The following is a 12,256-nucleotide window of genomic DNA, read 5'->3' on the forward strand; positions in this document are numbered from 1 at the left end:
AAATGCAAAACATTAAAGTCCAAGACAAACCTATGCCCTTGCAAAGTGATAGTGACCCCATGACAGCTCCCTAAAGTCTTAAGAATTGTGCCATCAGCTACTTTAACCTCTAATATCTAAAAGGTATCAAGGTGCAGTGCAGCATTCAAGAAATTATGGGTGCTCCAAGAATCAATGAGAGACACCACGTCATGAATCTAGATTCTTCCTTTTATCCTCATGGTATTAGAAGTAGGATTCCCTATTAATGCATACAATGTGATCTCAGCAAGGATAACTTCATTTCTTGAATTAACTTCATGAATATCTAACAGTACTTCATCCTCATTAATCTCCACCAAGTGTACCTCTTAAGTTTTAGGTTCCAAATCCATTATCTCCTCCAACAAAAACAGTTTAGCTCCCTTACACTTATGCCCCATCTGCCACTTCTCATCACAATTATAGCACAACTCTTGTTTCCTTCTTTCCTCCATTTGTGCTCCAATCAAACTTTGTAAAGGAAATTTAATTCTTTACTCCACTCTAGCTTCCAACTTAGGTGTTCCCAAGATTGAAACTTTACCATTATCAATTGTATTCCTAATTCCCTTCCTACTACTAGCTAGGTATTCCTCTTGAATTTTTGCCAACCCAAAGGCTTCATTAAGAGTTTTGGGAACTGACATCCTAACTGGTAATCTAATCTCATCCTTCAACCCACTTAGAAAACAACTCAATTTGTGTGACTCAGATAGACCCAAGATCCTATTGGACAAGATTTCAAAGTTACCTTTGTAAGCAATCACAGTGGAAGCAAAGTGCAACACTTTGCACTCTCCTTTCTATTTTCTTCTCCACACATAGCTCTTTCTTGGCTGTCTTCTTTTCTCTAAGCGGCTCCCTCTTGGCTTCCTTTTTCCTTTTTTTTTTTTTTTTTTTTTTTTTTTTTTTTTAATTTATTTATTTTTATTGTGTGGCTCTCTCTTTCTTTTCTTTCTATTCTGTATGCGGCACACCTGCATGCTTTTTATACACAAAAAAGCTTTAGCCGCCTTAGAGTTCTTTTCCTAGCATAATATGAATTCCTAACATGACTTGATTTAGGATTCTTTCAAGTATTAATTATTAAACACAACTACTTACATTTAGAGTAGGATTCTAGAACTTGTCAACCACCTTCACGTATTTCTAATTGAAATAAAATTCCATCAATGCTTGCATGGCAAGTTCATTATCTTGGGCACAAATCCTACATGGGCTGGACTTGTATTAGGTGCCATGCACCTCCCAACACTTTCAACATAGAGCAATGTTATTGTTGGTAATAACCCCATTTTGGTTTCTCGTTTCTGTTAGCAACTTGTCTTGCTTTGTGCATTGCTAAGCTGAAAAATGCAAACAAAAATGAAGCAATTTTCGGATGATAATCATATTGTTGTTATAGTAACGAGCTAAAGTACACTACTTAAACTACTGCATTCTGTAAGACGCAATTATTCTTGACTTTTTGAGCTTCTTTTTGACTTGATCTATAAGAAAAAGAAGATGAATGCCATGATAAATTGGTATAATATTAGTGGTGGTTGTAGTGTGTAAGGCTCCGCTGTTTTTTTTTTTTTTTGCTAGGTAATTGGTTATTGCGGGGGCTCGAACCCCCGAGCTAGTGGTTTCAAGGTAAACCGGGTACCACTTGGGCCAGAAGGCCCGGTGATGTGTAAGGCGTTGCTGTTTGTGATGTGAAAATGATAATATTCATATAATTTATAGGATACCTTCTTCCCATGAAATTTGAATATGCTCTTTGTTAATCCGAATAATAAAAACTAACCTCTTGTGCCGTGTGTGTGAATATGCTCTTTGTTTTTTATTTATTTATTTATTTTATAAATGAAAAGTATAAGAACTTATAATAAACACTTATTCACATTATCTTCTATCTAAATGAGTATAAAGTATATTTAGTTTTTTTTTTAATCAAAAAAATATAAGAAGTTACAAATTATTCATTTTTATCCTCTATCTAAATAGTTTAAGGTCAAAATGCAAAAACACCCCTTGAAATTTGGATCAGTTGCAAATAACTCCTAGTGTTTCAATTATTTCTAATTAAACTCAATGAGGTTTCCATATTTGCTAAATTGAATATTTGATCCAAGGACATGGAGAAAGTTGAAATGTACATAAATCAAAACCAAATGTTAAATGATGTTACATTAAAGTCTTTTTACATTAAGAAGTGAAAGTCAGTCAGACTACTGTTGAAGTTGGTACCACTTCCCGCAATTACAATGCTAAGATCATCACACTAAAAATCAGCAAAAAGGTCCCCACTGTTTCAGATTAGATTACAATAGACTAACAGAAAGGCACAAACTTTGGACTTCGTGGAACAACAAAGTGGTACTGTGGTAGCAAAAATCACATGCACAATAAAAAAGGCTTAGTTTGAAGTACCCACGTTTCATTTCCTCTCTCGGTCAATCCATGTTTTAATGGTTCAAGTGACAGTAAGAAACACATTCTACCGTATAAGAAGAACCTCACATCCACCATGGCTTCTCAGCTAGATCCTTTGAGAATACATACCGGAACCTGGAACTATAAGGCAGCCACTCTATGATCTGAGACGCCTTCTTGCTGGATTTACTATCAATGCATTTCTGTATCGAATCATGTATCTTCTTATCAACATTTTCAGTGAGCCATTTGAGAATATCATCTGAGTTGAGAGATGCTTCCCTTGCATATCTCTCGAGCACCTTTGGTAGAAACACTTTCCTCGACTTCTTCACAACTATATTTGCTTGAAGAAATTCTCTTTTTGCTGCTTCTAATTCTTCTCCAACATTTGATGCCGTGTAGACTTTTAGCTACATAAATTTAACTACCAACTCTTAATCAACCATGAGCGATATCAGATGTCTTTGGAAGCAACAAGGAGCAATGAATTACAATTAGAGCAAATCATAGAAATTACTACACCATGTTTAAGGTTGATAATTTCGAGAATTCCATCACTTAAGTCGGTTTTCAAAATCAGCAGAAATCAGCAAATTTTGGTGAGAAAATCTAGTTCAATAGGTAACTCAAAAATTTGAAAGAGAATTTTTAAGTGAAACTACGTGCTTATGCTCTGCCTTTCTACAAACTTGATAAAAGACATCTGAAAACAGTTTATTCAAATAATTTTCATGATCTTTATATCAAACTTCAATTCAAGTTGCTTTTCATGTCACATCAGAAATGTTCTGGTCCATCATGTAGATGAAGACAAAAACTAAACTAATCCTAAGTTTTACAAAGCTAATAATAGAGCATAAAGTATACATCATCACAATACCAAATAAAATGATTATTTTATCTACAACAACTTTGGAACAATTACCTTTTTACCGTAAGAACACAATTTTATTACAGCTGTACCAATAGTCTTCTAAAAACAATTCAAACTTCATCGAGTAAAAGAGGAGTAATAAAAATGAGAAGTTACCGCAGGATCAGAAAAAGCTCCAGTACAAAGGGCAAAGCAGACAAGGGGTTGGGACTTCAGAAGACCCAATTTTGAACTGAGTTGTCTTTCTTCACCCGACTTTTTTCTCAAGGTAGTGGAAAGGATAGTTTCTAGCCACTGTAAATCATAAAAAATCAGATAAGTTATACATAGGCCTTTAGGCCAAAAAACTTAGAAAAGCTGTTCATATTCACACATTATGTTCACCTTTTCATTCTAGGATTCATTCTGTGAAGGAAAGGAAAAGTTCAAGCAGTAATTCTTGAATACATGCACACACCATAAATTTTAACCATGACTATATTTCTAACATGTCCAAAAAGAAAAAGAGACAGAGAGACAAGCAACAATTGGCAGGAAGTTGTGAAATAATCCTCAATTAAGCTAGCCAACACCAACAATCATCTGAAAGAGTTAATAACGGTGATATAAGAATAATTTTTTAGATGATGCCACTTGTTAGGTCCATCTACGTTTTCCCCCTTTAGTGGATATGTATCTTTGCGTGTTCTTAAATGAGATTAAGATGAGTACCCGTCCACTTCGGGGTGTTCGGAAGCAAAATATTGCATGCTCTATAGCATTTGCACTTATGACATGGCCACCAATGTTGTAAGCAGCCTGCACTATACAAATATATCCATCAAAAAATTTTTACATTTCCAAAGATAAAAACAGTAAGATAGGAAAAAATATTATGGTTTCTTCAGAAACAACTGAAAGTCCACAAAAACCTGTATTATGAATCTCCATTTTTCTCAAAATTCTATACCACAGGTTTTATTTCTTCTCAAACAGTTCAACTTTGCTTGTATGATTTCTCAATCCTATTTTTATACAAAATAAAAATTTTATAAAAAATTTGAAAATTATATCCAAATTAAAATATTTTATTCCAAAGAAATGGGGGAAAAAAGGGTTGTCCCCTTCTTGTAAGTGAGCCGAAGCAGAGTATAGCATGAAAAAGTCAAATTTTGAGAATAAATAAGATTTTGTTAACTTTGGAATAGGAAGAACTGGTGAAACTATTAAAGCATCTTATAACAAACCCCTGGTACAGGCAATGGTAGAGATAAGGCTTGATGGACAAGAAAAAACAAACTACAAATTTGTAGAGTTTCATAGGTTTGCTTAAACTGTCATTGGTTCTCTGCATCCAACAAATTCTTTTGTTCTAGCAGTTTTTCCTATACACCATGAGAATTTAAAAGAATGATTTTTAACAAACAGCAACATGACACAAAGAAGTTTACTACCTTATGAAACAAGGCTAACCTTCTCAAAGAGTTGTTGGGGATTCCGTATGCTAAATATGCCTGCACAAGCCTCAGTGCATGAGAGACAGTAATATGAAGTGCAAATTGGTCAGAGAAAACCAACAGCCTGTACAATTCTTACATGCATAACAAGTGCATTGTACACATTGATCCAAAATGCAGTTTGTGCATCATTTTCCATCTGACTGAAACTCACTCTTTCTAGTTGTTCAATCAAAACTCTGAAGTTAGAAACATCAAGTACATGTCAAGTCAGTCCTCCTGCATGTGGTTAAACAATAAACGAGATGGCATATGCTATACGTGTGACATACATATGGCAAATAAAGATTTGTAGTGCACATTCTAAAAGGAGTGACCCACCATATGACTCAAAAAGTGTAAACTTATATCAGAAAAGATTGTTCAATATGATCAATTGCTTCATTAAATAACATTATGAAAATGTCGTCCCCTTTATTATGCTCCATCACCACATATTTGGAAAATGATTTCCCCTTACAGGAGATCCAAGATATGAATAAACGTTCAATAGTGTATTTTGTGAAATTATGCCATCAGATGACAGGGCCAAGTCTGATTCCTAAGAAATTTTGTAATGATAACATATGAGGAGCATTAGGTCCAGCTAACTAGGGATGAATCCTTAAATTTTTTCCTACCACAGAAAACATCCACCCCAAATTCAAAGAAATATCATAAACATAGCCCAAACAAGCATGTGGAACAGGCTCCAATTCATGCCCCAATGAACACCCCCATGTGCTCAAGATAGAGGACTTGAGTTTGTTTTTACTTTTGTTATTATTGTTAATATTATTGAAAATCATATTAAGGAAGTAACCTGTAGTTGTTCATGGCATAAGAAGCATGAGAAAACTGGCTTTTATCAGTTGATATCCAAGATATTTCAATCATTGATTTGCAAGTCCAATCTCGGTCCTCTCCAGTACCACGTCGCGGCTGTATAACATTCGTGGATGACCTTGACAACAAAGGTGATCGGTTCGTTTCAGTATTTACAGATGCTGCACTACGAAGCCAGCAATATACAGCAGCCATGCACCTAACCATCTCCTCGGATAACTTGCTCGGGCACTGGTAAAGATGATCTTTCAGAGTTCGCAGAACAGATGTTTTATACATGGCTTGAACCTTTTCCCTAACCTGGCAAATAATTGAGAAGAGAAGGTTTGGACAACCATATGGCATTATATGGCTATCACTAACATGAAATGTATTAATTTTACTTGATAACAAGCAAACATAAAAGTGTTTTAGGATGTTCCATAGAATGGAAATCTGGCCATTTTGTCTCTCTATAAATGTTGAAGGCACAAATCTATCTATTAATTAAATAAATAGACACTAAATAGATTTGTTGCAAGAGATTCGAGCCTTCATCAAAATTGGTTATAATGACGTGCTCAGTGAAATCCTAATATGATCCCATACTTGATATGGAATGATTTTACTTTGATGAGTAGGGGGGAAGATCAAGAATGTTTTAGAAAGCCATAAACACAAACAGAATAATTTTCTTAATACTATGATGTCAAAAGACCTATCCAATGAATAACTTCAGTGCTCAGCATGCACAAGCCTGACCTTAGTGATTTATTGATGGCCACACTCACAAGGTGGCATCAACAAGTGATGCACTTTGTTGAATCCCATATTTGAATTCTTTAGGGCCTTGGTCTACTCATTCTATACATTTGTTCATTCATGTGGTTGAAAGAGTCCTGGCCATCGCCCATTACTACTACCTTTTCTTTTGACAAGTAATCACCCGCTACAACTATGTGTGGGTTTAGATCCACGTTCACGTTTACATTTCCTTGCGTTTGCGTGTTTTTAGCGCTTTTTTTTTTTTTTTTTTTAAACACCAGCGCCTTCCATGAACAGTGCACCGAGGCATATGAACAGTAAAAAAAGAGTGAACAGTAATTTTTCAACCATTTAAAAATTATTTTGCTACAGTGTTTTCAGTTTTTAGCAAAATAAGTTGTATTCAAACGGACCTTATATGTACAGGAAAAACAGATACTCAAACATTTGTTACACCAAAGATCTTCAGAAGGTACTTTTTTTTACTAAATAAAGGGGAGACTTTACCCCCCGAAGGTTTCAAACCCAAGCTCAATCCCATGGCAAAGTCAGGCATGCCAATTGACTAAGGGATCACTAGCCCTTCTAAAGGTACTTAGATTCATCTCATGATAAAATTAGTTTACAGGTCAACTTTCATATCAACGCTTTTTATTTACCCAAAATCACTGCATGAAACCTGATCAAAGCATCAAGCTTGTATTTTCTTTTCCAGAATCCCTTTTTTCAGTCACTAAACATAGTGAAGTATGGAGAATTTCAAAGCTTTGACAGTTACCCAGACTCTTTTTTGTGGGTCCATTGGGGGCCTATTGGAGCAGAAAAGGTTTTTCTTCGAACTAGTTTGGAGAGAAACCTTCCAAACTTCTCCTATATCTTTTTATTAGATGTGAATTTTGAAAATCTAACCATTGGATTGTATGTTTTTATTATATCCTCCATCCTTGGAAAATTTCAAGAAGATCAAATATTAATGGCTATGTCATCAATAAAATTTTTAAATTTCAAGTTTTTGTGATTTAAAACTATGTATAAAAAATAAGTTTATTGATTGAATAGTAAATAACATTTTATTTGAACGAGATTTGACATGTGTGTTAAGAACAAAAAGAACATGTATCCAATTATTAAATTTTCAAAATTTACATCCAATAAAAAGATATAGGAGGATTTTGAAAGGTTTCTCTCCAAACTAGTTTGGAGAGAAACCTTGTCCCTTTTGAGGCTTGTGGACCATATACAACTGAGGTGTTACAGAGACTTGGTCACCAAAAAATACTATCCTTAAGAAAAGTTTGAAACTCTGCCAAGTTTATACCTAGTCATAGGTCCGCTGACCTAACAATTGTAGAATAAATTCAAAATTGATTGGACATTCAGCAGACTAACAAATCTATGACCTTGCATGTCTCTGGTCCTTACAAACAGCAAAAAAGAAGAGGATCATGACCATTTCCGGAAAACCAACTTTTAAAGTTTTTCGAGCAGGCCCAAAGAAGCTTCTTGTCTCCAAAACCACAATGAGATAAGACACAATTCATTCTTTTTATACTAGATCATGACAGAAGTAGTAGGAATCATATAATCTCCATACAACATAATTTTCAAACTCCCTTGATAATTTTTCTAAACTACTAAATATATAAATTAATTAAAAAAATGAATTAGAAAATCAAAGCATTTTCAGAAAAACCCAAGATTTTGAATATAAAATTAATAAGATGTTCTTTTTCTTTTTGTGGACAAGATCAATGATTTCAATTAAGGGAAAAAATAAAGAATACCAAACAAAACTCAAAGTACATTTGCAAAATAAAAAGGAAGATAAGTACATATAATACCTTAGTTTGGTCAAAACACATTTTTTCAGTATCGATGTTGTTTTTGCCATTGGACATTGGTGTATGACTAGTCTTATGGGATCTTTTCCATGGGTCATCCAGAGAAACTAGAGCTTGCAAAGGCCGCAAAGGAAACTTTTTTGAGGAACAAAAAGCACTTGAAATGATACTTGGATGTTTCCTGGAACCATGTTTTGTATGGGCTGGGGAAGCCATGCCTGAATTTTGTGCTGAAGGTGGCCGACTAACACTGTCAAAGATGTTCCTGTAGAGAGAAAGAACATGCTGCTCACGGTTTGCAACCTCTTCTTCAAGTAATTCAATTTCAGCAATCAATTCCTTTGTCTGAAAATAGGACAATAATTTTAATTATTAAAAAAAAAAAGGAAAAGAAAAGAAAATAGGTCAATAATTTGCAGGTTACTCTCTATTTACTCACCATATGCGTAGTTAAAAGAATATATTAAGTTAACCACAGAAAAGTATAAAAAAGACTTGTGTTATAACAATAACAATAAGTAGATATTGCCAATTTCACAAAATATGTAAGTCTCTTTTTGCCAATTAGTAAATATTGGGAAAATTTCACAAGCTAGATTCTCCAATATGTAAGCAGGTCAAGGATGGAGTGATATGGAAAACTCACAATTGCATCTAAAAGCACCTCTTAACCCCCAATTGGTAAGGTCAAAACTCTACAGCCTACAAGTTGCGCCCATAGGAAATATGTACATAAAAGAAAAGAGGCAAAGATATGGTTCCCAGTTCTACAGCACTGAATTTTATATGTGAGTGCTTTTACAGGAGCTGCATACAAGTACCAGGAACATAATTAAAATGGAAAATAAGTAATCATCAAATGGCATAATTGTATATTTCCTTCAAGTTTCATGGTGGGATGCAATAGCTTAGAACCAGAACTGCTTAGAAATTTATTTTCTTGAAGTGTGTTTGACTAATTAAACATTACAATTTTCATCTTGATCATCATCTAGATACATGATGAGTAGGAAACATGGTTCAAGCCTTGGTTGTAAAAATTTATAAAAGAAAATACTCCATCAACATACATGCATATCTACAAACAAATACTTATATTGTGTGTGTGTACACAAAAGTAAAAGAAAAGCAGAAGTTTTTTGAAAATCCAGAAACAGATCTTTGGAATTTAAAGTATAAACCAAAGGTAAAGTTACCTGAGCAGCAAAATGCCTATGTCCAGGAGATAAAGTACTAGAAGCTCGACCCATTGTCCTCTCAAGCATCATGCGCATAGATTTTTCTTGCTGTAATCGCAATTGCAGCTGCTCAATCTGTAAAGCAGCATAGACATTTATAAATGGAACAATAATAATGGTCGGGCAAAAAATTTCTACACAAACAAAACAATTATATTATCTTTAGATTTGTTCATTCAGAACTGCAAATATCATTCATGGAGTATTGTTTTTGTACACACAACTTATCACATAATTCACAAAAATACTGTATATCATGAAGTGTATAAACTTTTTAAGTAATTGTAAAGTAGTTTTGAACACTGCATATTCTACACAAAGATGGTAATTTTCTTAAAACATATAAAAAATATACACTTGAATACTTCTCCATATTTATAACAGAGAAGTAAAACAAGTTACGATAATTTATTCCACATATATTATTGACTATTCTTAGTGACTAATACAAGGGCCATTGCACATCTAGGGCCAGTTCACACAGATTCATCTCATGATCTCACCCAGATATCAAATTATAGATAGAAGAATTATCCAACCTGACACCTTAATGTAAAAAGAGAAAAAAAACAAAGTCCTGATGCTTACATCTTTTTCCAAGGAGGCCCTGTGATTTGATGATATGTTCTTATTAAAATAGTTGGCATAGTCATGCAGAGGACTTTGTCCCCTAGAAACACTTGCTGAATATGGTAACACCTGTTATATTCATGTTATAAGAACAAAAAAAGGTAATCAATAATTTTATAATCAGTTCACATTCCAGATTATGATATACAGCTTTAGGCTGTGTTCATCTATGATTTTAAGCATGGTCATTGTTTGCCACTAAAAAAAAACCAATATGATTACTAATATAATTAAGATCTGTGATCTCACATATGTTTCATCTTGGTCCTGCTTTACGGAACGCAAAACTCCACCTCCTAAAACACTTGCGTTCCTGTCTGAAGCACTGAAAGGAAAAGCCAGAATTTCTGTCAAAATGGGTGCGCAACTAAATACAATGATACAAATGTTTAAGAAGAATTAAGAATCAATATATTGGACCACTGTGCATTCTTGGTGTGATGGTTACTCCATAAGGGTGGGACGGGGGGCAAGGGCCGAGGTTGAAGTCTCTAAGAGGGAACTTCATTTTACTACCTAGAAAGTTTTTTTTATTTATTAAATTTTAAATTTTAATTTCGTATTCAAGTACATGTTCTTCTTATAAGTGGACCACCTAACCATTCCACTACTTAAAATAACAGATTTCTCCCCCACAAAATCTAGATTACTAAAAGCAACATATTCCAAAATGTTCAAAAAATCTATAAGCCTCAACTTTTGCTCGAAGACTCACATACTTAAATAGAATCCATCCATAAGCTAGCCCATGAAAGCCACAAAATATTACAATAAAAAAAAAAACTCAACCCAAAAGCCACAAAATATAGACTATATTTAAGATTTTGAGGCAGCATATAATAAGAACAATTATACAAGTAAAAATATTCAAATTGGGCATGAAAATATACCTCTTAGAGCGTCTGTGTTGGGAATGAAAAAGTGGATCTCCCCAAGTATCTCCATATGCTCTCTTCCCAACTGCTGCTGTTGCTTCTTCAACAACACTAAAACCACCCATTACTATTTCACAAAATAATCTACCACAAGCTCACATCCTTCTTATATTAAAATAATATCTTTGCACTGCCTCTAAAATGTTTAAAATAAAGTATACCCTATAGAGATCATGTGGCTATATTTTGAAATGGGAGAGAGAGAGAGAGAGAGAGAGAGTTGTTATTAAATGGGTATGTTTGATTGGAATCATTGGATTGACTGGTTTGAATGTGAAGTTGAAATTGGAATTCTGTTTTTTTTTTTAAAAAGAGATGGAAGGAACACGAAATGTGAAGTAATGGCCAAGACTTGCTCAGAGACTGTGACAAAGAATCTGTCTGATCTACTTTGAATTGAATTGAATTGAATTTGGTCAGTTTGGGTTGTTGGGAGCATTCAATGTTAGAATTTAAAAATTCGTCTAGTCTCTCTCTCACTCACTCACACACACCACGTTTTGCTTGAATAGTTGGGAAGCGAATTGGAGACCGCTTCAGTGCTTGTATCGTTTGTAGTTTGTACGCGTGAACCCGCCATAATTCCCTAAAAACGGTTTTAGGCCCTTCACGCATGTTCAAATTTTCATTTCATTGGTTGCGTCTTTTTTATTTGAAACATTTGAGGTCAATGTAGGGACAGTCAGGGCAATGCATTTAGGTCCCTGTTTTTTTTTTTTTTTTTGAGAATAATGTCCCAAATTTTATTCATCGTACTATCAAATTTATAGATATATTTTTTTTTTTGGATTATCTCATAGGCTCATGGATTAATTTGATAAAGCTGGAATACATTTTTCTATTAAAAAAAAAACTTTCGAATTTTTCAATGGTTATATTTTTATTTTTGCTCTTACTAATTTCTTTATGGTGTACACAAAATTATTCAACCAAAGCACTTTTTTTTTTTTTTTTTTTTTTAATTTTAAGTATAGATGAGATTCGAACCTATAACCATTAATCAAGAATAAAATATTTTACTAAATGCACAATAATGTCTACATTTGACATTTCCAATCAGATTAAAACAATCATTAGTTTTTTTTTTTTTTTTTCAAAACGAAGTATTTTTTTTCTTGTGGGATGTGAATTCCTAATAATATCAATACTTTAGAAGAGTCAAATCAAATATAACAATTCAAAGAGGGTTTTTATTATTATTAACAAAGATGACTTGCCCCCTCAAAAAAAA

General features: G+C 33.7%; 1 protein-coding gene across 1 annotated transcript; it reads right to left on the reverse strand.

Annotated features, from left to right (window-relative positions):
- Nucleotides 1-2,142: 2,142 nt before the first annotated feature.
- LOC126709404 (uncharacterized) lies at nucleotides 2,143-11,383 on the reverse strand. The gene is made up of 11 exons (XM_050409622.1): nucleotides 10,981-11,383; nucleotides 10,340-10,415; nucleotides 10,049-10,159; nucleotides 9,419-9,535; nucleotides 8,223-8,567; nucleotides 5,615-5,937; nucleotides 4,892-4,991; nucleotides 4,750-4,809; nucleotides 4,028-4,114; nucleotides 3,473-3,610; nucleotides 2,143-2,852 (listed from the first exon to the last, which is right to left on the reverse strand). The coding sequence occupies exons 1-11, from the start codon at nucleotides 11,088-11,090 to the stop codon at nucleotides 2,523-2,525; spliced, it is 1,797 nt and encodes a 598-aa protein (XP_050265579.1). The 5' UTR covers nucleotides 11,091-11,383; the 3' UTR covers nucleotides 2,143-2,522.
- Between the last annotated feature and the right edge of the window lie 873 nt (nucleotides 11,384-12,256).

The sequence above is a fragment of the Quercus robur genome, chromosome 12, assembly GCF_932294415.1.
Source record: "Quercus robur chromosome 12, dhQueRobu3.1, whole genome shotgun sequence".
Classification (NCBI taxonomy): Eukaryota; Viridiplantae; Streptophyta; class Magnoliopsida; order Fagales; family Fagaceae; genus Quercus; species Quercus robur.

Bases quoted from the DNA above. Each gene is read 5' to 3' on its own strand.
- LOC126709404 (XM_050409622.1), bottom strand. From the start codon at position 11,090: ATGGGTGGTTTTAGTGTTGTTGAAGAAGCAACAGCAGCAGTTGGGAAG. The intron at 9,536-10,048 runs GTAAGCATCAGG...GCTGCTTTACAG, and splicing joins GGGCCTCCTTGGAAAAAGAT to ATTGAGCAGCTGCAATTGCG. The intron at 8,568-9,418 runs GTAACTTTACCT...TCCTATTTTCAG, and splicing joins ATAGGCATTTTGCTGCTCAG to ACAAAGGAATTGATTGCTGA.